Here is a 26,833-nt window from a genome sequence, read left to right on the forward strand (position 1 = left end):
TACTGCATAAAGTGGTTTTATGATTCGGATGAGAAATAAGGGAGAATTTTCTCTGGGCCAGCATTATTAATGACTACTGCAAGATACTCCCTTTAAGTCATAAAAGTTAGGTGTGGGAATCGTTTGCAATTGAGGGAGGGGGAGAGGTTGGTTGGTTGTTTTGAAGTCCTCAGTTTCTTAAATCAGGCAAGCAGAACTAAGGAATTACACTAAAATGGGACAAGAAGAAAGGCCGGAAACCTTCTCCATTTCTAAAACGAGACCCTTTGGGACCTTGACTACAAAACAATTTACATTTCATTTCAGAGGATGTCATTGTAAATTTCTCTACTTCTACCCATCCTGTTTCTGAAGACCTGTCTCCTGTCTTTTCTCCACTTTCTTTGTAATTAACTCTATCTACCACTTGTATTCCACAACACAATCTTAAACCCCCCAAAACACAACAGTCCAGAAAGACGGTTTGTACTGGGCTGAATGGTGTCCCCCCCAAAATTCATGTCCACGTGGAATCCCAGAATGTGACCTTATTTGGAAATCGGGTCTTTGTGGAGATAATGAGTCAAGACGAGGTCATACTGGATTAGGATGTGCCCTAAATCCAATGAAAGCATCCTTATAAGAAGGCCGTGTGAAGGCAGACACACAGGGAAGAAGGTTACGTGAAGACATGGAGGCAGAGACTGGAGCTACGTTGCCACAAGCCAAGGACCCCTGGCCACCACCAGACGCTAGGAGGCAGCAAGGACAGACCCTTCCCGAGACGTTTCAGATGGAACCCTGCTGATAACTTGGTCTTGGACATCTAGACTCCAGAACTGTGATCCAACAAATTGCTGTTTTAAGTCCCCCGGTTTCTGGTACTTTGTTTCAGCAGCCCCAGGAAACTCACAGACACCTCGATTAGGGTTTCAGCCTCAAGACTTCTGCAATCTTGCCTTTGCAGACAGGGAGCATGAGAACAGTTCAGATTAGTGATACAAACCAGCAGCTTTGCCCTCCTTTACTACTAGATCGCATTCGTTTATTTCTGCGCCTCCTGCCCTTCACAATGGCATTTTACCTGTTCTGCTTGGGACTCTAGTTTATGGTCTGGGCCTACTAATATGCCTGAAGACACATCATCCACCTTTCTCCCCTTAGAGTCCTATCTTCCCATCCTAGCAAAGCATAATACGTATATACTTCAGAAACAATAGATAAGCTTTAGAAGAGATTTTTAACCTTTTTAGTCTCCCCAGAAATATGCATATACCTCAGGGGTCCACAGACCCTAAGTTAGAGATCCTGCCCATTTAGAAGTTCAGACTCCTTCAGGATAATTCCAATCCCTTCTTACCCACCACCCATAACCCGATTCAAATTCAGCTTGCTTCTGAAGTCTTCCACTGAGCTGAAACAGCACCCATCCACTGGCTTTTACCCACCAGCCCAGAGGGAGAGAGAGCTGCTGTGAGCTAACCCACTCTGGAGAGTCCCATCAGGAAACAAATGGAGAATTAGCCCCCCAGAGGTAGGCACCCCACCCCCTATTTTTATAAAGATCTTCCTGCAATCAACATCCACACTTGACTCCCACAGAGAATATATTTTTTTAATTTATTTATTTTTGGCTGTGTTGGGTCTTCGTTGCTGCGCGCAGGCTTTCTCTAGTTGCGGCAAGCGGGGGCTACTCTTTGTTGCAGTGCGTGGGCTTCTCATTGCAGTGGCTTTTCTTGTTGCAGAGCATGGGCTCTAGGCACGTGGGCTCAGTAGTTGTGGCTCGCGGGCTCTAGAGCACAGGCTCAGTAGTTGTGGTGCACGGGCTTAGTTGCTCCGCGGCACGTGGGATCTTCCTGGACCAGGGCTCGAACCCATAACCCCTGCATTGGCAGGCGGATTCTTAACCACTGTGCCACCAGGGAAGCCCCCCACAGAGGATTTTAATCCAAGGAGCCAGGGATGTGAATCTATTCAGGGATCTAAGAGACTCTGCTCCATCCCCAAGAAAAACACAACCTCCTTTCAAGCAGGACTTCCCTTTCAAAGCCATCCATCCTCTTGTTTCTTTGTTGATTTTTTTAAAGTCATAAATAATGTTTACCTCAAATTAAGGACAACCAATGAATCTGCCATGGAATCACCACTGTCAGTTTCTTACCTATTAGGAAGATCTTACTAAATCTATAAAGTCTGTAACCCAAAAAGGTCCTCAAGGAGTTTGAATTTTTTTTTAATAATATTTAAATTTATTATTTCCCATTTGGTCTCACGAAACACAAGCTGAGACTGCGGAAGTATCACTGTTTTTAGATCTAGAAGCTCCTTTCCTTTACAATCACAGGTCAAGGGCTTCATTAGCCCAGTCCTTGACTTGCAGCTGAAAAAAGCACAGGTCTGTGTGAAGGGATAGGAGAACATATCTTACTAGTGTCAGGAGCAAGGAACCAAAGCTGAAGAAAAGTCCGAGTCTTGACATCAGCACTTCAAAAATATTCTGCAGGCAACGATGTTCTAACACACGGAAAGGGGGATGAGCACTGAGTGAGCTGGGCAGATTCTGACACAATTCTGATGGATTTCGGCCTGTAGCACTCTGGAGGGAGAGGTCCCATTCTCTCCTTCAATCCTCTTTACAGAACAGAAAGCAGAAGTCGAGTCTTTATAAAAGAGATTAATGGCCTTTCCGTTTCTTCATTTTTCCTCCAACCACCTTGTTCCTGACACCGATTGCACCCTCCCTATCGTCACCATCCCCAGCAGCCTCCCACGAGCGCTTCTTCTTCTCTCCATGCTCCCTTAACTCCTGCAAGAAACGGAAAGGATGGGATTGAAAATGAATGGCTGTCACTGAGAGTGACACATCCTAGTCTCTGCTCCTTAAAATCAAACACTAAGTTAACTCCCTAACACCTCACATTAGCAAAGGAATAAGACCAAAATCCCAAGATACAAAAATGTTAATCTTATTAGTAATCAAAGACAGGAAGATTAAAACAATAAGCTATTATTATTATTCTGGCAAAGATTTAAGAGAATGGTAATACCTAGACCTGGTCAGGTGTGCGGACAGTCACATACACTGTCGCTCATCGTGTAAAAGTGCTTTAGCTTTTCTAGGGGGGCAGTTTGACATTATGTATGAATTCGAATTTTAACTGTGTATTCTCCTCCACCCAACAATTGATTCTACTTCTAGGAATTTATTCTAAGGAAACAAGACAAGTGTGCAAAGCTGTACGTATCAGGATGTTCAACAGAGTTCCAGTTAAAATACAAAAAACCGGGAAAAGCATAAACACACATCAATGTAAATCACGTTATATATTCATGACAGAATTCTCTGTAGCCATTAAGAAATGATCCCATGAGAATTCTAAGATGCTAGCGTCTAAGATATCAGTTTCTAAACTTGCAAGCGGTGCTATTTTTAAAAAACTTAATTCTCTCCCCTCAGATTACCAATTTTCAAAACATTGGAAAGTAATAAAATATACCTAATGCAAAGCCTAGAAGACCCAATTTGGTTTCCCTTGACGAGTCAGAAGGCAGTTAAGGACCTTGCAACAACTCCAAGAGATTACTCCTGCCACTGGTGTTTAGGAAAGTTTGGTAACTGAATCGATTCAGGGCTAAGACACAGCCTAGATGACATTTTTTGAATAAAGTTTAAAATGTGAAAAAAAAAAAAAAAGAAGTGATCGCATGAATCTCTGCTAGTTCAAATAGGAAAATGATATACATTTAGATAAAGTCATATACAATTAGATAAAGTCTAATTATGGCTAAGGAAAGAAAAATAGCCAACTGTTATCAGGTTTTCTGCGGGGGGTGGCTTACGTGTTTCACTTACTATTTTAATCCTTTGTGTATTTTCTAAAAATGTTTCCCAACGCACATGCAATATTTTTATAAACAAAGATACCAAACAAAGAATTCCATGTGGGGAGAAAAACAAAAACAAGTCCACACCTCAGCTACTCAGAAAGCACCCCACGGGCGAAGTTTCTTCACCCCTCAGACCAGCACCCCAGAGAGCAGACGGCACTTGGAAGGGGCTCCTTTAGAACCTTCTCATCGCCACTCCTACCGCCACCGCTATCAGTAACTACGCTGTTTACATCAGCTTGATCAACGCTCATAAAACCCTGTATTCAAGGTAACTATTATTCCCAATCTACAAATGAGGAACTGACTCTGAGAAGTTAGACACCTTGTCCAAGCTCACAGTTCACAGCTGCACCTCCTGATCTGATCTCAAGTCCAAAGGTTTTTTTTTTGCCTCATGTGAAACATGAACAGTGGCTGGGAACGTGGTCACTGTGGTCAGACTGAGTCCAAACCCTGATTCAACCATTTAGTTGTACAGTCGAAAGCAAATTACCTACATCTGCACTTTAGTATGCTCATCTTAAATTTGGAATCAAATATTCCAAGTTGAGGGTTAACACGATAAAGTGTCTTGCATGTAAGTTAATTTCATTTGCTGGTGAGAAAATGCATTGCATACCATTCGGGCAAATCTTTGGGCCTCAGACACACGTTCTGTCAGCATCATAACCTCGTCATCCTGGGTTGGAAAGACAGGCAATTTCTTCCCAATTAAGTGTTCTATGCGCTGGAAGAGTTCCACGTCGTATCTGAAAAAGGAAAACTGCCATGGCTCTGGCTGGCTGACAATGCACGTGTCTGTCCATTCCAAAACTATGACGCAACAGGGGCCACAGTTTTCAACAATATCGAACCTATTATTCCTTTTCAGAATACTAACTAATTGCAATCTTCTGTGCACAGCCCAGCAGAAAACCACCCAACATACCCCTTACTCCCAGAAAAGCCCTGGGTACATAACAATTTGTTCCCTAGAAAACAAAATCAGAAATAGTTATTGTAATACTGTGAGTTGAGGGAATGGTCACTGTTCTCTGGCTCCAGCATTTAAAAGAAATAACAGGGTTTTTTGTGTGTGCGCTTCTATATGCCAAGTACTATACTACACATATGCAGTATAGTATATGCTCTTTACATATACATCTCCAGTCTTCATTAAAACCCTGCTAGATCGGTATTATTATTTCTATTTTACAAACAATGAAGGCGGGATGAGGGAGGTTAAGTGACTGTTACAGTAAGTCGTGAAGTCAGGTTGCAAGTCTGTCTGCCCCACAGTTCTGCTCTTTTCTCTACATTGCTCTGCCCCAAAGTCGGGTCACTTACTGTGTGACAAAAGTAATAGACTTTCCAGAGCGCCCTGCTCGAGCTGTTCGACCTACGCGATGGATGTAATCCTGAAACGAAAACGGTAAGTAACTTTGAGTTAGCTGGAAGATAAATTTAAAACTGTATGTAAATTCTTCCTGCAAACCTTTGAAAGAAAACAGATTTGTGTTGGAACGTGGAGAGATGAACTGGCAATCTGTTACACAGATAAATCTACTTCACTTTTCTTATTCTCCTCACAGCACAAAACTGACCCCCTTTTTCCTTTCTTTTATATAAAGACAAATCTCCAAAGCAAATCCCCATGGACAGAGCACAGGCAGAGGAAAATGGCACTAGATCTAGAGGCAGACCTGGGCCACAGATCTGCTTTTCCCACCGCCCAGCGACACAACTGTCTACAAGTCCAGAACTTCTCTGAACCCTGGTTTGTATCTATAAAACAGGGACACAAATACATGGCCAAACTCACACAGAGTTACTGTGAAAATCGTGAGACAGGACCCTGTCTACAGCAGTTTAATACGAAGTCGAGACACACTAGTTGTTCACAACTGGGGTCAGTTTCATCCTCCCCAGCGGGCATTTGGAAATGTCTGGAAATATATCTGGTTGTCACAATGTCACCTGTGAGTAGAAGCCAGGAATTCTGCTAAGCATCCTACAATACAAAGGACAGCCCCGCAAGGAAGAATTCCCAGACCAAGATGTTAACAGTGCCGAGGCTGAGAAACCCTGGGATACACTGAGGACCACAGGCTGCCATTTCTCATCAGATAGACCGACAGAGGTGAGCACGCGGTGCGTCTGCGCCTCCGACGGTGAGCCTCTAACCCCTCTCCTGGGCTCCTTCATTCACATTCATTAATATCACATCCACAGGCATGTGCAAGATGAGGAGCATGAAAAGATCTAGAGCTTTCCCTATTTTTGACACTTAACTAATCAAGGACACACACACACACCAAAAAAACTCCAATACTGTAACTAAGGAAAGACAGAAAACATTCCATTAAGAAATACACTTTGGATACGATGGAATAGCATTCGGCCATAAAAAAAGAATGACATCTTTCTATTTGTGACAACATGGATAGACCTTGAGGGTATTCAGCTAAGTGAAATAAGTTAGACAGAGACAAATACTGAGATCTCACTTATATGTGGAATCTAAAACAAAAACAAAAAAAACTGAGCTCACAGATACAGAGAACAGATTTGGTGGTTGCCAGAGGCAGGGATGGGTGTGTGTGAAATGGGTGAAGGGGCAAAAGGTACAAATTTCAGTTATAAAATAAATAAGTCATGGGGATGTAATGTACAACATGCTGACTAGAGTTAATAATACTGTACTGCATATTTAAAAGTTGCTAAGGGAAAATGCTAAGGGAAAATGCTCATCATAAGAAAAGACATGCGTAATTATGAATGGTGACAGATGTTAACTAGACTTACTATGACCAATCTGCAATATATACGAATATTAAATCATTACATTTTACACCTGAAACTAATATAATGTTATATGTCAATTACATCTCAATTTTAAAAAAAAGAAAAGAAAAGGAGGAAGAAGGAGGTGGGGGAGAGAGAGAGAAAGAGGAAGGGAGGGAGGGAGGGAGGAAAGGAGGAAGTGAAAGAAAGGACAGGAAAGGAAAGAAAGGGAAGAGAAGGGGAAGAGAAAAGAAAAGAGAAAAGAAAAGCACTTTGGGGCTAGAAAGTCAGGTCAGCAACAGGACTCACCTTGGAATGGGTAGGAATGTCAAAGTTAACAACTACATCCACATGAGGTATGTCCAAACCACGGCTTGCAACATCAGTTGCTAAAAGAATGGAACGAGCTTTTGCCTTAAATTTATTAAGGGATCCTAGGCGCTTGCTCTGAGATGATGAAAAGAAGAAATGGAAAGAATTTTAATCTTGAAAAACTTGGAATCCAAGACACACAAACTAGACATACTAAATAAATACAAGAACCAAGAGAGAAATTTTTAAAAGGATGTTTCCCCCTTAGTCTGAACTAGGCTTCACAGGTCAGAAGGAAACATGGAAGCAATAAAAAGATATTTAAGACTAAAGCTAGAAAATACTAGCATGAAACAGAGTTTGTTAAACATGACAGAAGGATAACTGAGAAATAATCTACTGAAAGTCTTCAGAGACGAGAGAGTCACTATTACCATGAGGGCTGAATAAATCAACTCAGTAGCTTCCATCCCAGACAACTACCTGTGGAATATTTTAATTTGAGCCTCTTGCTATCCTGAAAGGAGGAAGTAGCATCCAAAGCAACACTTTAATGCCCATAAAATCAGGACAACTATGGGAAGACGCATTAATGTCATGTGTTGCTATTGCAGAAATCTCCTGCTACAAGATTTAGCTTTCTCATGCCCCAGTTCACCACTAATGATTCCAAAGAATAGTTACCTGACTCATCTGTCCATGGAGGGGAATGGCAGTGAATCCAAGATTTCGGAGTAGCAAAGCTGTCCTCTGAGTATTGTTACAGGTGGTGCAGAATATCATAAAGGAGTTTCCAGCCAATTCATTTAGAATATAAACCAGGTAGGTATCCTAAGTCACAAAGCCAAAATAACATATGTAACTGAACCTGGAAGAAGGCTGGCGTCCTGGGCATACAAATTATGTAAAAGACTAAGCCCATAGCTGCTTCTCAGTTATCCAGACCCCCAGCCGCCAGCTTTGCACTCCTTAACTGGCATTATCATTATCATCTCTGTGAACCATGAGTTTCGCACACAGCCTGAAGCCGCGCACAAGGAGATCTGTACTCAGCAAGCACGCAAAGCCCTGACATCAAAGCACAAAACTAGGTCCTTTGTCCATAAAAAAGCCACATAATAAGCAGGCAAAAGAAAAACTACCTCAAGGATGGGGTTAGGAAGGGATTGTGTCATGATTTCATTACTGTGGTTTAATATGTTGTGAATTCCCGGAATGTTTGACTTTATCAGTGATAAAATAAAGCACGGCATGAGCTCTAAAACAAACAGAAAGGACTCCAATCTGTAGCACAGCTCTTAGCTAATCAAGAGTTGACACATTTTCAGATGTCTTGGTGAAGAAGGAGAGGGAGAGGCAGAAATGATCAAAGCAAACACTTTACCTTGAACTTAGAAGGAATAAAAAGATAATATTGCTGTAACTTTTCAACCGTCTGGTATTTAGAGGAAACGGCACATTTCACAGGATTCTTCAGCGCTGCTCGCTGAAGTTTTTGCACCTGAAGAAAGAAAACCTAGAGTAGTACACTGATTCCTAAATACTCTATTTTTATTATTGTCACTGTGACTGTTTCTACTTATCAATTCTTATAAAGAAGAAAAGAGAAATCCTAGAAAAGTTCACCTTCTTGGTCATCGTAGCAGAGAAGAGAAATGTCTTCCGATCTCGGGGAATCACTTTCAGGATCTTGTCAACCTAAAAGGCAGAAAGAGCAACGGTACCAACATAACATTTAGACTGGGCACCTGCAAATGCTGCTTGTGAAGATGAGGGGTAACAAACTAAATACATCACTGTGGGGATTTGGGGACTCAAAACTTTGATTCAGTTCAGCTAAAACTGACTGAATATTTACTATTTGATACCATACCAGATGCTACCAAAAAATAATGCCAGTCAGAGAAAAGCACAGTTTAAATCAGCAGAGTAGAGCTAATCTAAGAGAAAAGTAAAGAATAAGCATTAATCAACTAAATAAGCTATGATGAATGGGTCATCAAAGAAAAGATGGAAGAGGTTGAAATCAAATGAAATGGAAAAAGAAAATCTGTTTTTGGTATTTCTCATCTCTGAAAACAAAGTCAGTCTGTATGTATGTATGTATGTATATATATATATACATGTTTTTTGCCCAACTGTCTTTTTTAATTGAAGTATAGTTGATTTACAGTGTTTCAGGTGTACAGCAAAGAGATTCAGTTACACATACATACATATTTACACTTTTTCAGATCCTTTTCCATTATAGGTTATTACAAGATATTGAATGTAGCTCCCTGTGCTATACAGTAGGTCCTTGCTGTTTATCTATTTTATATATAGTAGTGTATGTATGTTAATCCCATATTCCTAATTTATCCCTCACCCCCCAAGTCAGACTATATTTGAAAGAGGATGCTGAGACTATTTACAATACCCAAGAGATGGAAGCAACCTAAATGTCCATCAACAGATGAATGGATAAAGAAGATGTGGTATATATACAGAATGGAATACTACTCAGCCATAGTAAAGAATGAAATGATGCCATTTGCAGCCACATGGATGGACCTAGAGATTATCATACTAAGTGAAGTCAGACAAAGACAAATATCACATAATACCACTTATATGTGGAATCTAAAATATGATACAAATGAACTTATTTACAAAACAGAAACACATTCACAGACATAGAAAACAAACTTATGGTTACCAAAGGGGAAAAGAGGGGAGGAAAATTAGGAGTTTGTGTAGGTATATGTATATACACACATACACACATATATATATGTATATATATATATATATATACACACATATTTATATATGTATGTATAACTGAGTCACTTTGCTGTACACCAGAAACACAACATTGTAAATTAACTATACTTCAGTAAAAAATTAATTATATTAAATTTAATTTAAAAGCAACAAGGATGTATTGTACAGCACAGGGAAATATAGCCATCATTTTGTAATAATTTTAAATGGAGTATAATCTACAGAAATACTGAATCACTATGTTGCACCTAAAAATAATATAATAATATAAATCAACTATCCTTCAATAAAAAAGAAAGAAAAAATAAATAAAGAGGATGCTGAGGCAGACAGTGTAAAGAGCATCAAGAATGAAAAAAGCAGCAGAGATGTTAAATTAACCAACAATGGTTAAGTGCTCCACAAAAGCAGGTATGCAATGAACCAGATTTTGAACAGATTTTGAGATGCTCTAGGAAGAGGAAAGATGTTGAGCTCACCTCTGTCTCAAAATCCATATTCAATATTCGGTCTGCTTCATCCATGACCAAGTACTTGAGAGCTCTTAAGTTGAAACCTTTTGTATTTTCCAAGTGGTCAATTAGTCGACCAGGAGTTGCTAACAAGAAAAGTTGAGGAGAGAGGGCAATGTTTAAGAAAAAGGACAGAAAGAAAGTGACCACCCCCTCCCAACCAGAATTTCAGAAATTAAAAAAAATTAAACAAAAAATTAAATCCATTCTTTGAACTCTTTCTGCACAAAGAAGTTGCACCCAATATCAGTAGATTTTCTCCAATTCATCATCACCAGTGTCTTCTACCGTTGTCATTACTCACCTATTACTATATGTGGCTTTTTGGCCAGGGCCAGAGATTGAGACATTGAATCAATTCCACCTACAATCACAGCTACAGAAAGAAAAAGAATATTGAAAAGAGATCCTTAATTTTTTTCCATAGTTCACTGTAAAGCCAATGACACATTTCTACTTTCATTTTTCTTCCCTTACAATTACAACTTTTCCGAAGCTAAAATACCAAATCAGCCCTTTAGGTCAATGAACTTATGTTAACGACACTTCCTTCCATTCTCCTTTCACACTCATTCTCAACCTGTGAAGAAATTCTGAAGATTCCTTTCCTCTGGACACTTACCACATTGCACCCCAATAGAAGACCCCAGGGCTTCAAATTGCTCTGAGATCTGAAAGGCTAGCTCCCGAGTGGGGGTGAGAACTAAGGCAAACAAACGCTGGGGCGTCTCCAGCAGCACATTCAGAATGGGCAGAGCAAAGGCCCCTGTCTTCCCAGAGCCGGTTTCCGCCAGCCCAATAATATCACGACCTAGAAGACAAAGAAAACACCTAATAGCAAAGAAATGATCTCTGCACCATTTCCACATTATTCCACAAGGACCCAATGCTGGCACAAAGTAGACCATGAATAAATATTTGATGAATTCAGGGGAGGGGGAGTTGATGAGACAGAAGACACGGTCTCTGTCTTAAATTAGCTCAAAATCCAGGGGTGAAATACACAAATATGTTCTAATATGATAGGTCCCTACAGGATACAGTGAGAACAAAATGGAATGAGCAACCTACTGCCAGGAAGAGTCAGGAAAGGTTAACAGAGGTGATGAGTAAATTAAATCTGTAAGTAAGCAAAGAAGGAAAGGAAGGGCAGTCCCTTATGAGGAAAGATGCTTTAAAGAACACAGCATGGGACTTCCCTGGTGGCGCAGTGGTTAAGAATCCGCCTGCCAATGCAGGGGACACAGGTTCGAGCCCTGGTCCGGGAAGATCCCAAATGCCATAGAGCAACTAAGCCCGTGCACCACAACTACTGAGCTTGCGCTCTAGAGCCTGTGAGCCACAACTACTGAGCCTGTGAGCCACAACTACTGAGCCTGCGCTCTAGAGCCCAAGCTCCGCAACAAGAGAAGAAACTGCAATATGAAGCCTGTGCACTGCAACGAAGAGTAGCCCCCGCTCTCCACAACTAGAGAAAGCCCACGCACAGCAACGAAGACCCAATGCAGCCAAAAATATATAAATTAAATAAATTAATTTTAAAAAAAGAACACAGCATGAGTTCAGAGAGGGAGAAGTACAACGTGGCCAGAACACAGAAGTCAAGGGGGAAAGGGAGAAGAATAAGGAAACCCACAGCCATACTAAGGAGTTTTGACATCTTCCTATACGAGAGAGGAACTGAAGGATTTTAAGCAGGGAATATCATGACCAATGTTTTTCATTAAGAAGGTAAACCCCAGGCCTGACGGCATAAGAAGGACCCAAGCAGCTTAACAGTAAAGCCACTTACACTGCTCCTTCTGAGGGAAGAATGCCAGCAGTAATACCTTAAGAATGGATCCCCATGGTTTGTTGTCACCAATCAAGCCATAACTGAGAAGACCTGGCAATCAATTTCGAAGCCAAGACCACCGCCTCTGTGCTGCAGCTCCCAAAGTAGCTGAGCACGAGGACAGCACCCAGTGGGAAGCCTTCCTGTCGAGTAATGACTTCCACAGTTGACTGCTGAGGCTTCCTCACCTAGAGAATAACCCCCTTCCCCTGAGGTAACCTGAATATGACTCTCTTCCCTACAACTTAAAATGAACTAAAGTGCAGAATGGGGAACACACAGGAAAATCAGAGCTCAGTTAGGGTACCAGGGGAGCTATGATGGTGGCCTGAATGGAGGCCAGCTGAAGCGAGAATTACAAAGTACGGAAAGAGGTCTGTGGAACCAGAGAGTTGGCACTGCAGGCAACACCTTTGGTATTTATGCCTTACGTCTTTTTCGCACCTTAATTCACTGGCAAGCATCCCTCGTACCAAGTTGAGCCAAGTGGCTAACAGGGTCTTGGTGCTCTGGCTGGGTGTCAGGCCTGAGCCTCTGAGGTGGGAGAGCCGAGTTCAGGACACTGGAACACCAGAGACCTCCCAGCTCCACGTAATATCAATCGATGAGAGCTCTCCCAGAGATCTCCGTCTCAATGCTAAGACGCAGCTCCACTCAACGACCAGCAAGCTCCAGTGCTGGACACTCTATGCCAAACAACTAGCAAGACAGGAACACAACCCCACCCATTAGCAGAGAGGCTTCCTAAAATCATAAGTTCACAGACACCCCAAAACACACCACCGGATGCGGACCTGCCCACCAGAAAGACAAGATCCACCCTCATCCACCAGAACACAGGCACCAGTCCCCTCCACCAGGAAGCCTACACAACGCAGTGAACCAACCTCACCCACTGGGGTTAGACACCAAAAACAACAGGAACTACGAACCTACAGCCTGCGAAAAGGAGACCCCAAACACAGTAAGCTAAGCAAAATGAGAAGACAGAGAAACACATAGCAGATGAAGGAGCAAGAAAAAAACCCACCAGACCAAACACATGAAGAGGAAACAGGCAGTCTACCTGAAAAAGAATTCAGAGTAATGACAGTAAAAATGATCCCAAATCTTGGAAATACAATGGAGAAAATAAAAGAAACATTTAACAAAGATGTAGAAGAACTAAAGAGAAAACAAACAATGATGAACACAATAAATGAAATTAAAAATTCTCTAGAAGGAATCAATAGCAGAATAACTGAGGCAGAAGAACCGGTAAGTGACCTGGAAGATAAAATAGTGGATATAACTACCGCAGAGCAGAATAAAGAATGAAAAGAATTGAGGACAGACTCAGAGACCTCTGGAACAATATTAAATGCACCAACATTCAAATAATAGGGTTCCCAGTAGAAGAACAGAAAAAGGAAGGGACTGAGAAAATATCTGAAGAGATTATAGTTGAAAACTTCCTGAACATAGGAAAGGAAATAGTCAATCAAGTCCAGGAAGCAGAGAGAGTCCCATACAGGATAAATCCAAGGAGAAACATGCCAAGACACATATTAATCAAACTATCAAAAATTAAATACAAAGAAAAAATATTAAAAGCAGCAAGGGAAAAGCAACAAATAACATACAAGGGAATCCCCATAAGGTTAACAGCTGATCTTTCAGCAGAAACTCTGCAAGCCAGAAGGGAGTGGCAGGACATATTTAAAGTAATGAAAGGGAAAAATCTACAACCAACGTTACTCTACCCAGCAAGGATCTCATTCAGATTCGATGGAGAAATCAAAAGCTTTATAGTCAAGCAAAAGTTAAGAGAACTGAGCACCAAGAAACCAGCTTTACAGCAAACGCTAAAGGAACTTCTCTAGGCAGGAAACACAAGAGAAGGAAAAGAACTACAATAACAAACCCAAAACAATTAAGAAAATGGTAATAGGAACATACATACTGATAATTATCTTAAATGTAAATGGATTAAATGCTCCAAACAAAAGACACAGACTGGCTGAATGGATACAAAACAAGACCCATATATATGCTGTCTACAAGAGACCCACTTCAGACTTAGGGACACATACAGACTGAAAATGAGGGGATGGAAAAACATATTCCATGCAAATGGAAATCAAAAGAAAGCTGGAGTAGCAATTCTCATATCAGACAAAATAGTCTAAAATAAAGACTATTACAAGAGACAAACAAGGACACTACATAATGATCAAGAGATCAATCCAAGAAGATATAACAATTATAAATATTTATGCACCCAACATAGGAGCACCTCAATACATAAGGCTAATGCTAACAGCCATAAAAGGGGAAATCAACAATAACACAATAATAGTAGGGGACTTTAACACCCCACTTACACCAATGGACATATCAACCAAAATGAAAATAAATAAGGAAACACAAGCTTTCAATGATACACTAAACAAGAGGGGCTTAATTGATACTTATATGACATTCCACCCAAAATCAACAGAATACACTTTCTTCTCAAGTGCTCATGGAACATCCTCCAGGAGAGATCATATCTTGAGTCACAAATGAAGCCTTTGTAAATTTAAGAAAATTGAAATCATATCAAGTATCTTTTCTGACCACAATGCTATGAGACTAGGTATCAATTACAGGAAAAAAACTGTAAAAAATATAAACACATAGAGGCTAAAGAATATGCTACTAAATAACCAAGAGATCACTGAAGAAATGAAAGAGGAAATAAAAAAATACCTAGAAACAAATGACAATGAAAATATGACGGACCAAAACCTATGGGATGCAGCAAAAGCAGTTCTAAGAGGGAAGTTTATAGCAATACAATCCTACCTCAAGAAACAAGAAAAATCTCAAATAAACAACCTAACCTTACACCTAGAGCAATTAGAGAGAGAACAACAAAAAAAAAAAAAAAAACACCCTAAGTTAGCAGAAGGAAAGAAATCATAAAGATCAGATCAGAAATAAATGAAAAAGAAATGAAGGAAATGATAGTAAATATCAATAAAACTAAAAGCTGGTTTTTTGAGAAGATAAACAAAATTGATAAACCATTAGCCAGACTCATCAAGAAAAAAAGGAAGAAGACTCAAATCCACAGAATTAGAAATGAAAAAGGAGGACTAACAACTGACACTGCAGAAATGCAAAGGATCATGACAGATTACTACAAGCAACTATACGCCAATAAAATGGAAAACCTGGAAGAAATGGACAAATTCTTAGAAAAGCACAACTCTGAGACTGAGCCAGGAAGAAAGAGAAAATATAAACAGGCCAATCATAACCACTGAAATTGAAACTGTGATTAAAAATCTTCCAACAAACAAAAGACCAGGACCAGATGGATTCACAGGTGAATTCTATCAAACATTTAGAGAAGAACTAACACCTATCCTTCTCAAACTCTTCCAAAATATAGCAGAGGGAGGGACACTCCCAAACTCATTCTATGAGGCCACCATCACCCTGATACCACAACCAGACAAAGATGTTACAAAAAAAGAAAACTACAGGTCAATGTCACTGATAAACATAGATGCAAAAATCGTCAACAAAATACTAGCAAACAGAATCCAGCCAACACATTAAAAGGATCATACACCATGATGAAGTGGGGTTTATCCCAGGAATGCAAGGATACTTCAATATATGCAAATCAATCAATGTGATACACCATATTAACAAAATGAAGGATAAAAACCATATGATAATCGCAATAGATGCAGAAAAAGCTTTTGACAAAATTCAACACCCATTTATGATAAAAACTCTCCAGAAAGTAGGCATAGAGGGACCTAACCCTTTAATAAAGGCCATATATGACAAACCCACAGCAAAAATCATTCTCAATGGTGAAAAACTGAAACCATTTCCACTAAGATCAGGAACAAGACAAGGTTGCCCACTCTCACCACTCTTATTCAACATAGTTTTGGGAGTTTTAGCCACAGCAATCAGAGAAGAAAAAGAAATAAAAGGAATCCAAATCAGAAAAGAAGAAGTAAAACTGTCACTGTTTGCAGATGACACGATACTATACATAGAGATTCCTAAAGATGCTAACAGAAAACTACTAGAGATAATCAATGAATTTGGTAAAGTAGCAGGATACAAAATTAATGCATAGAAATCTCTTGTATTCCTACAGACTAATGATGAAAAATGTGAAAGAGAAATTAAGGAAACACTCCCATTCACTACTGCAACAAAAAGAATAAAATACCTAGGAATAAACCTACCTAAGGAGACAAAAGACCTGTATGCAGAAAACTATAAGACACTGATGAAAGAAATTAAAGGTGATACAAACAGATGGAGAGATATACCATGTTCTTGGATTGGAAGAATCAACATTGTGAAAATGACTATATTACCCAAAGCAATCTACAGATTCAGTGCAATCCCTATCAAACTACCAATGGCACCTTTCACAGAACTAGGACAAAAAATTCACAATTTGTATGGAAACACAGAAGACCCCAAATAGCCAAAGCAATCTTGAGAAAGAAAAACGGACCTGGAGGAATCAGGCTCCCGGACTTTAGACTATACCACAAAGCTACAGTAATCAAGACAGTATGGTACTGGCACAAAAACAAGTATAGATCAATGGAAAAGGGTAGAAAGCCCAGAGATAAACCCATGTACATGTGGTTACCTTATCTTTGATAACAGAGGCAAGAATGTACAATGGAGAAAAGACAGCCTCTTTAATAAGTGGTGCTGGGCAAACTGGACAGCTACATGTAAAAGAATGAAATTAGAACACTCCCTAACACCATATACAAAAATAAACTCAAAATGAATTAAACACCTAAATGTAAGCCCAGACATTATAAAACTCCTACAGGAAAACATAGGCAGAACACTCTATGACAGCAAGATCCTTTTTGACCCACCTCCTAGATAAATGGAAATAAAAACAAAAATAAACAAATGGGACCTAATGAAACTTCAAAACTTTTGCACAGCAAAGGAAACCATAAACAAGACGAAAAGACACCCCTCAGAATGGGAGAAAATATTTGCAAATGAAGCAATTGACAAAGGATTAATCTCCAAAATATACAAGCAGCTCATGCAGCTCAATATCAAAAGAACAAACAACCCAATCCAAAAATGGGCAGAAGACCTAAACAGACATTTCTCCAAAGAAGATATACAGATTGCCAACAAAACACATGAAAAGATGCTCAACATCACTAATCATTAGAGAAATGCAAATCAAAACTACAATGAGGTATCACCTCACACCGGTCAGAATGGCCATCATCAAAACATCTACAAAAAATAAATGCTGGAGAGGCTGTGGAGAAAAGGGAACCCTCTTGCACTGTTGGTGGGAATGTAAATTGATACAGCCACTATGGAGAACAGTACGGAGGTTTCTTAAAAAACTAAAATTAGAACTACCATATGACCCAGCAATCCCACTACTGGGCATATACCCCGAGAAAACCATAATTCAAAAAGAGTCATGTACCACAATGTTCACTGAAGCACTATTTACAATAGCCAGGACATGGAAGTAACCTAAGTGTCCACTGACAGATGTATGGCTAAAGATGTGGCACATATATACAATGGAATATTACTCAGCCATAAAAAGAAACAAAATTGAGTTATTTGTGGTGAGGTGGATGGACCCAGAATCTGTCCTACAGAGTGAAGTCAGAAAGAGAAAAGCAAATACCGTATACTAACACATATATATTTAATCTAAAAAAAAATACAAAACGGTTCTGAAGAATCTAGGGACAGGACAGGAATAAAGACGCAGACGTACAGAATGGACTTGAGGACACGGGGAGGGGGAAGGGTAAGCTGAGATGAAGTGAGAGAGTGGCACTGACATATATACACTACCAAATGTAAAACAGATAGCAAGGGGGAAGCAGCTGCATAGCACAGGGAGATCAGGCCATGCTTGCTTTGTTACCACCTAGAGGGGTGGGATAGGGAGGTTGGGAGGGAGACGCAAGAGGCAGGGGATATGGGGATATATGTATACGTATAGTTGATTCACTTTGTTATACAGCAGCAACTAACACAACAATGTAAAGCAATTATACTCCAATAAAGATGTTAAAAAAAAAGTCATAGATAAAACTTACTGAAATTATTTCTTACAATTCTTTAAACAGGCATTTAAAATTGTTACTGTTGATTATATTCAGAGAAATAGAACAGATACTCTATTTGCATAACTTTTGCTCTCAGTTTGGAACATGAACAACAAAATGCCGTGATTAATGATTTTTACTAATCTTTTTGTTTTCCTGCAGATAGTTGGCATAAAAATGGGCTATCAAGCACATCAAGTTGAAGTAAGTAGGAATAAAATACATCAAAATCCTTAAGTTGAGTCAACTACAGAGTCAGAATATGATACTCCACTGGACAAATTTGCATCCAATTTTGGGGGGCAATTTTTGGTCATCAAAATAAGTGCATTTCCCATTAAGTTGGCAATAAAGCTTGAGGGAGAAAGATCATATTGTTTACTGTAAAACTGATACGATAAAGATTATATGAGATCACATGTATAGATACAGATATGTAAACTGTGATTGGATTTCAAATAACAGAATTATGAATTTCAAATTTTCGTTTATATGCAATAAAAGTTGATAGTACAGTATAGATCCAAATCTCTAGGCCATAGGCAGATAACCTGCTGTTAACATCAGTGATTGGAATTTTGTTTAAATAACAGCTATATAATTAGGACCACATTGCCTGACAAATGTCTGGCACATACAGCTTCCTAGGTTTCACACACCTTGGAGAGAAAGAAGGAAACATCTAACAAAAGCTGATAATAGCCAAAACAATGTGGAACAATAAGACCTTCCTTCCTCCCTCCCTCCCTTCCTTCCTTCCATTCTTCCATTTATTTTTTTGTCTTTACGTTGGAGAATATGTGTTAAGTGAGCTCTCTGATGTCTTGCCTTGAGGCTCATTTTATGCTTCTAAAACTGAATAATGGGATGGCACACCAGACTGCAGTGGGGAATTTTCCTTTGTAATCAGAGCTCTGAGGAGATATGTTATACTGTATCATATTAGAAAAATTAAAAAGGTCATCCATGCCTTTCCCGACTATTCTGTTCTCCCTTAGTGTGCAAGAGTCGAATTTCCTGAGGAAGGATGCTCTCTGTCAGGCAGACAACCCAATGCCCAACCAAAATAAATGAATAAACAGATTAGCTAATTAATTAATTTAAAATAAAGAAATAAATCAAAGGCTCCACTTTGCTACTTTATCACAGACTGCCTTCCAACCTTAAACACCAGGCTCTGCCTGGGGATCTCAAGCCCTCTTTAGGTGGTTTTTCAAGAGCTGCTTCCGTAACACTAGGCCTGACGTTAAATGTTACGTGGCCGGTTAGAGACTGAAAAATCATCAAGCTGTAAAAGTCTATGTTGTTGCTGAGACTCCAGAGGACTAAGCAGTATTGGATAATAAACTCAAGTTGTATGAGAACTGGAACATTACAAAGCATTACAACATGAAATTCTAATTTATTTGAATCAACACATATATGATTATTCACAAAATAACCTCTCTCGTGAGTGTTATTTTGTTTCTATAGACCTTTGGAATCATTCTTATGTAGAAAGTTCATAGGTGTGATGTACACAATTTATTGTTTCTGCTGGTGTTAGTACTGTTGACCTGTTACTTATTCTCATCATATTTTCCATGTACATTTTTGCAAATATAAATGTAAAGTTCACGTATTCTCAAAATTGTTAAAAATATACTGAATACATTTTCTTTCTTCATGCGACTTCCAAAAAAAAAGGAAAGAGAAATTAACACAACATTGTAAATCAACTATACTTCAAGAAAATAAAAAAATAAAAGAAAGTAACAAAAGAAAATGTGATTGACACAGAGGTTTCTAGCTTGGGAAACTCAAAAGCCATATACTGAGATAAGGGCTACAGGGAAATTACTTCTGGTGAGAAAAATAAGGACTCTGTTTTGGACATAGGGAACTTGAGATTCCTGCAGTAAGCTTAGAGAAAAGTATCTAAAAACCAGTTGGACATACTTGTTTGGAGCTCAGCAAAGAAGTGTGGGCTAGAAATATAGATATGGGAGCCATGAGCATCTGACCAGTGCTCATGTGTGCTCCCCCAGGAGAAGACACATTAGAATAAACTATTAAGTTTTTTTAAAATTAATTATTATTATTATTTTTTTTTACGTTTGGCTGCACTGGGCCTTCATTGCTGTGTACGTGCTTTCTCTAGTTGCGGCAAGCAGGGGCTACTCTTTGTTGCGGTGCACAGGCTTCTCATTGTGGTGGCTTCTCTTGCTGCGGAGCACGGGCTCTAGGCACGCAGGCTTCAGTAGTTGTGGCTCACGGGCTCTAGAGTGCAGGCTAAGTAGTTGTGGTGCATGGGCTTAGTTGCTCCCCGGCATGTGGGATCTTCCCGGACCAGGGCTCAAACCCGTGTCCCCTGCATTGGCAGGCGGATTCTTAACCACTGGACCACCAGGGAAGTCCCAGAACTATCTATATATGCCTAGGTCCCATGCCTGGAAATTCTAATTCAGAAGGTCTAGGTTGGAGCCCAGAAATCGCTAGTGTTTTAAAAGTTCCACAGGTGATTCTAATGAGCACTGGCTGAAACTCACTGATGCAGACAGTATTAAAGCTTCAGGACTGGATGAGAAATCTTAGTAACATTTTAGAGTGAGAAAAAAGGATAAAGCCAGAATTAACACCGCAAGGCAAAGGGAAAAGAGCCAAAGGAAACTGAGAAAGAAAAGGCTAGAAAAACAGAAGACAACAAACCCCCTCGTAGAAAGTAAGCTCCGTAAAACTGGAGAATTACTGTTTCAAAAACCAATAAGCCGTGCTTCCCTGGTGGCGCAGTGGTTGACAGTCCACCTGCCGATGCGGGAGACGCGGGTTCGTGCCCGGTCCGGGAGGATCCCACATGCCGCGGAGCGGCTGGGCCCGTGAGCCATGGCCGCTGAGCCTGCGCGTCCGGAGCCTGTGCTCCGCAACGGGAGAGGCCACAGCGGTGAGAGGCCCGTGTACCGCAAAAAAAAAAAAAAAAGGCAATAAGCCACAAACTTTTTATCTTTAGGGACCATATTTTATTTCACTTGACGTATGCAAAGCAATAGCTCTCAAAAGTGGTATTTAATTGAATATGTGTAACTTCATACTGAATCTGAAACAGGCCACACACTTAATTTCAACCTACCCTGTAAGGCCAAAGGAATAGCTTCAATCTGGATCTTTGTTGGCTTTGTCCATCCCAACTGGTCACAAGCTTCACACAACACATCTGTCACACCCTTAGAATTCGGAAAAACACAGTTTAGCAAAGGGAAACACACACTCACCTCCCACATAATTAAATGACTGTTAGGGCCGCCTTGCTGGCCACATGTGCGTCCCCTACGCTTTCATTCAAAAGGTTTTTGTTGTGAGTCTACCCAGTCTTCTCCTTAACTCTGAGAACTGGGACAGGAACTTAAGACTTACCAATCACTCTCCAGTCGCCGGGGCCAAAGCCAAGTTCTTTGCCTGTGTTACTTCATTTAATCTAAACAGCTCTATGCGGTACTTATCATAATCCCCAATTTACAGATGTGGAAAGTGAGGCACCGAGATAACTTGCCTCTAGTCAGTGACTGGGTCAGAATTCAATACCGGTTCATCTGAATCCAAAGCCCAAAGATGCACAAAATTCGGATTCGCCGCATGGACAACACCCTGCACAGACACAACGCTGCCACACCGAGGTGGAATTCAAAAGGGCAAATGGGGGCTGCCGGGCACCGGCCGCCCTCCCACTACCCAAACTCAGAGCCGAGGGAGCTCGTCCGGAACCCGAGCTTCGGACACCCCGGGGGAAACCTGAGCTAGGCCCCGGCTGTTTTTTGCAGCGGCCTGTATCGAAGGCAACCGGACTCTGCCCGCGCCTGGCGCCCGTAGGAAAAAGGGAAACCGGCGTCATCTACACTTACCAGGTCTTTAAATGTTTTCGTTTCCGCCTCCTCCACCGCCATCTGGGGCACCTCAGCCGGTGAATCGCGCTCCTCGGACGCCGCCATGCTGTCCGCGGGCTCCGGAAGTGGGTCGGCGGCGCGCGGGATGCTGGGAAATGTAGTTCTCGTTCTCCCGGGTGGCGTGTTGTGGGCGCCCCCTGCGGGCTTGGAGGGGTTTCGCGGAAAAGCAGTTAAAAAAAAAAATAGGTATGGGTATAAGCGTTTGGAGTTGCGGAGCTGAGCCAAGTGCAGAAGGGCCTGATGACCAGGACCTCTAATCTGCCCTTTAGGTCCCTTTAGAAAGTTTTCCCCACCTTTCACAACCGCTGTGTTCCTCCCTCTTCTAACCATAGAGTTTTGAACATGTTCATATTACAGTACTATTTATTTATTATAAATATTATTTCATTCATTTATTCAATAATATCTTGAGAGGGCTTCCCTGGTGGTGCAGTGGTTGAGAGTCCGCCTGCCGATGCAGGGGACACGGGTTCGTGCCCCAGTCCGGGAAGATCCCACATGCCGTGGAGCGGCTGGGCCCGCGAGCCATGGCCGCTGAGCCTGCGCGTCCGGAGCCTGTGCGCCGCAACGCGAGAAGCCACAACAGTGAGAGCCCCGCGTACCGCAAAAAAAAAAGTAATAATAATAAATAAGTAAATAATAATAATAATATCTTGAGAGCCTACCATATGCTAGGGCTATGCTAAATGCCTACTGAACAGGACAGCGACCTCTACCGTCATGGAGAAGACATGATAAATAAGTGATCACAGATCATTTCAATTTGTGGAAAGTGTGATGATGCAACAGATATAAAAATGATAGATTTGATTTGCATTTCTCTAATAATTAGCGATGTTGAGCGTTTTACATGTGCCTGTTGGCCATCTGTATATCTTCTTTGGGGAAATGTCTATTTAGGTCTTTTGCCCGTTTCTCGATTGGGTTTTTTGTTGTTGAGTTGTATGAGCTGTTTGTAAATTTTGGATCATTTATATGTGGATCTAAAATATGACACAAATGGGGACTTCCCTGATGGCCCAGTCGTAAAGAATCCGCCTTCCAACACGGGGGACGTGGGTTCCATCCCTGGTCGGGAAACTAAGATCCCACGTGCCGCGGAGCAACTAAGCCCTCACGCCACAACTACTGAGCCCGAGCACCTCAACTAGAGAGCCCACGTGCCGCAGACTACAGAGCCCACGCGTTCTGGAGCCCATAACCAGAGAAAGAAAACCCGCACGCCACAACTAGAGAGAAGCCTGTGGTGCCGCAACGAAGATCCCGTGTGCCACAACTAAGACTGATGCAGCCAAAAATAATAAATAAATAAAATTTAAAAATATTAAAAAAATATGACACAAACGAACTGAGCTACAAAACAGAAACAGGCTCACAGACATAGAGAACAGACTTATGGTTGCCAAAGGGGAGGGGGTTGGGGCAGGGATGGATTGGGAGTTTGGGGTTAGCAGATGCAAACTACTCTATATAGGATGGATAAACAAAAAGGTCCTACTGTATAGCACAGGGAACTGTATTCAATATCCTGTGATAAACAATAATGGAAAATAATATGAAAAAGAATGTATATATGTGTATAACTGAATCACTTTGGTGTACAGCAGAAATTAACAGAACCTCGTAAAACAGCTATACTTCAATAAAATAAAATTCTTTCAAATGATGGAGAGCAACTTGGGGGGGGTGGATTATGGGGATAACAGCAAGATTGGGGAAGGCCTCTCTGAAGTAGTGATGTTTGAGCTGAGACGTCACTGGGAAGCAGAAGAAAGTTCCTTCAAGAACCCAGGGGACAATGATTTCAGGCTGAGGGAACAGCAAGTACAAAGGCCCTGAGGCTCGGGTCAGACCCTGCAGGGCCCTAGAGTCGAAGGTATGGGGATTGGATGTTATCCTAAATATGAAAGAGGCCACTGGAAGGTTTTGAGCAGGTGAGTGACATGATCTACATATTTAAAATATCACTCTAACTTTATATGCAGAGAGGAAATAATGAAAAAGAGAGGCCATCTGAGAGGCAAGAGATGATCTGCATACCCCCAGCCTGACACGAACTAGACACCCAGGAACCCCACCTGGATGAATTGCAGCTCAGCGGAGCGTTGGGATCAGGCAGGGTGGCAGATCAGGAAGGACATCGCTGGTTGTTTCTTTAGGGAATGAAGTTGTTTCCATCTTTGAGATTACACCACTGCAGAATAGGCCTTTTGTCTTTTTATGTTGATTTACTCCAAGTTAAAGGTAAGGAGAGAAGACACACATTGTATGAAATGAGAGGTCACCTTGAAATCGGCTCCATCAGGCAGTCGGAAACAGGTGCTTACGCCGTGGCAGCCTAAGGTGCTCAGGCCCGCTGTTCAGCTCTCCCTCACGGCCACCTCTCCATTTTCCTAGGACCGGGATTAGGCCACTTTAGATGATGTCCAAAGCAGATAACACGCTTTGAGATAAGAGGGAGTTGATTTATCCTAAAGAAAACCCACCCAAAAAGCTCTGTCTCTTCCTCTTCCTGTTGTGATAAAAACAAAATTCAACTGAATATGAGACAGGCTGGGACCCGGGTGTCAGGAGCAAAAGCAGGGTACTACCCATGGTCCCTGCACACAGCACCACCAAGGGGGTGGGCAGGCCACCTAAGCCGCCCCTCTGACCCCACCCATGTATCCACCTCTACGCTCACCCCATTTAAGGGACCAGCTCCACCGCTCCGGGGAGTGAGCAAGGGAACCTGTTACTTATTTTCACTCCCTTGTTCCCTCGTGCTGCAGCACGAGTCCCAATAAAGCCTTCCCTGAATTTCGCATCTAACCTCTTATCAATTTCTTCCCCACCCCCCACTCCCGGACCAGGAATCGAACCCACGCCCCCTGCAGTGGAAGCATGGAGTCTTAACCACTGCACCAGCAGGGAAGTCCCAGCCTCTTATCAATTTCTGTTGATTAAGGAGTCCAAGAACCCTGGTCGGTAACAAGTCCATTTTAAAGATCTTACTGGCTTTATTCAGTGATTCATGAATTGGGCAGCATCCCATCTAGCAGATAGAAAGGAGTTCTAAAGAGTTCTACAAAAGGGCAGGCTTTTATAGGCAGGAGGAGGTGGGACAAGGAAGTTGTTCTATCAAAGAGCTGATTGTTTCAGGCCACGTCATCTTCCTTTGGGGCACAGTATGGGTCTATGAGGCCAGTTACCTCCCTAGTTCTGACCAGGTAATTCTAAAGTGACTGGTTAAGATTACTTTCCTGAAAGCATCTGAAATTGCAGTTAGGTTAGGTATTAAGTCTGGATTTGGTGACGTGGCCTTAGCATAAGTGACTCCATCTTGGGCCTGTTGTTTCTTTTTTTTAATAAATTTATTTATTTTTCGCTGCATTGGGTCTTCATTGCTGCATGCAGGCTTTCACTAGTTGCGGTGAGCGGTGGCTACTCTTCGTTGCAGTGCGTGGACTTTTCATTGCGGTGGCTTCTCTCATTGCAGAGCACGGGTTCTAGGCACACGGGCTCCTGTAGTTGTGGCACGCAGGCTCAGTAGTTGTGGCTCGCTGGCTCTAGAGCGCAGGCTCATAGTTGTGGCTTACAGGCTTCGTTGCTCCGCGGCATGTGGGATCTTCCCGGGCGAGGGCTCGAACCCATGTCCCCTGCATTGGCAGGCAGATTCTTAACCACTGCGCCACCAGGGAAGTCCCTGTTGTTTCTTTTTTTAACACTGTCCTCTGCTTTGTAGACCTGCTGGGGAATCTGTGCTCCTTGTTTGACAAAGGAGGAACTCGAGTCCCAGAAGGTAAAAAGACATGTCACATGGCAAGGTAACAAGAGACAGGACTAGAACCCAGGCCTCTGGAGACCCAGACCAGTGCTTTTACTGAGAGAAACATCGCTTTACACAACAAGCAATTTCCCCTCCACAGTCACACTCGGAATTCCTCTGCCACACAGATTTTTCTGTAAAAACAAAGAGAGAAGGACTTACTTTGCTTCCCTTAGGCTCACACTCTGATTTCATGTAGGAGAGTGGAATGGGAATTAAAAGTGCTGGGAAAAGGTGAACGACTCAATCGTAAAATTCAGGGAAGCAGAGCGAAGAGGCCTGGAAAAGGGGACCCAGATGGAAACAATTGGGAGGACTATAAAACTGTGTATAATACCGGGTCTAAAGTTACCCAAGTTTTGGTAAAACGTGTTACAGGAACGAAAAAAAAATTAGGCCTAAGATTTCTGGGACTCTGGGGCTGCTCTAAAGGGAAACTGATTTAAACCACCAAGCTGCTATTATAACAGCAAACACTGCTCATTTTAGCCAGGAAAAAGTTCTTCTGTGTGTTCTTGGATAATCAGACATGGGCTCCTTTTCAAACTTCCTCTGGTGCCAGTGCCCACCTCGGTGACAGGATTCACGTCAGACCAGCAGGGTAAGCACAGGCGGATTCCAGCGGAGAGGACTGTCTGCTTTTGACTATTCCTACCAAGTCTGGAGTAGTTTGGACATTTACGTTCTGGTCGTGGAAATAATAGAGGTCCATTCTAGTAACTGAACCATGTCATATCCTGTACTTGCAGAACAATGAGAAAGGTTAAAGAGGAAATCCAAATAAACATTCAAAGTAAGGGGCAAAGCAGGCCTGAAACAATACACTGGCCCCAGAAGGAGAGGTCAAAGTGACTGACCCCATCTCCCTCTGAAAGGTTTTTTTTTTTTTAATTTCAATTTTTTTTATTGAAGTACAGTTGATTTACAAT

At 41.5% G+C, this 26,833-nt stretch overlaps 1 protein-coding gene across 1 annotated transcript; it reads right to left on the reverse strand.

Moving 5' to 3' along the window:
* Nucleotides 1–1,580: 1,580 nt before the first annotated feature.
* Nucleotides 1,581–22,192, reverse strand: DDX47 (DEAD-box helicase 47). Its single transcript, XM_019937472.3, has 12 exons — nucleotides 22,055–22,192; nucleotides 21,286–21,379; nucleotides 10,846–11,034; nucleotides 10,528–10,599; nucleotides 10,191–10,309; nucleotides 8,572–8,643; nucleotides 8,330–8,446; nucleotides 7,630–7,776; nucleotides 6,943–7,080; nucleotides 5,197–5,267; nucleotides 4,490–4,619; nucleotides 1,581–2,785 (listed from the first exon to the last, which is right to left on the reverse strand). Exons 1-12 carry the CDS (start codon nucleotides 22,139–22,141, stop codon nucleotides 2,654–2,656), a joined length of 1,368 nt encoding a protein of 455 aa, XP_019793031.1. The 5' UTR covers nucleotides 22,142–22,192; the 3' UTR covers nucleotides 1,581–2,653.
* Between the last annotated feature and the right edge of the window lie 4,641 nt (nucleotides 22,193–26,833).

The sequence above is a fragment of the Tursiops truncatus genome, chromosome 11 (assembly GCF_011762595.2).
Source record: "Tursiops truncatus isolate mTurTru1 chromosome 11, mTurTru1.mat.Y, whole genome shotgun sequence".
Lineage (NCBI taxonomy): Eukaryota > Metazoa > Chordata > Mammalia > Artiodactyla > Delphinidae > Tursiops > Tursiops truncatus.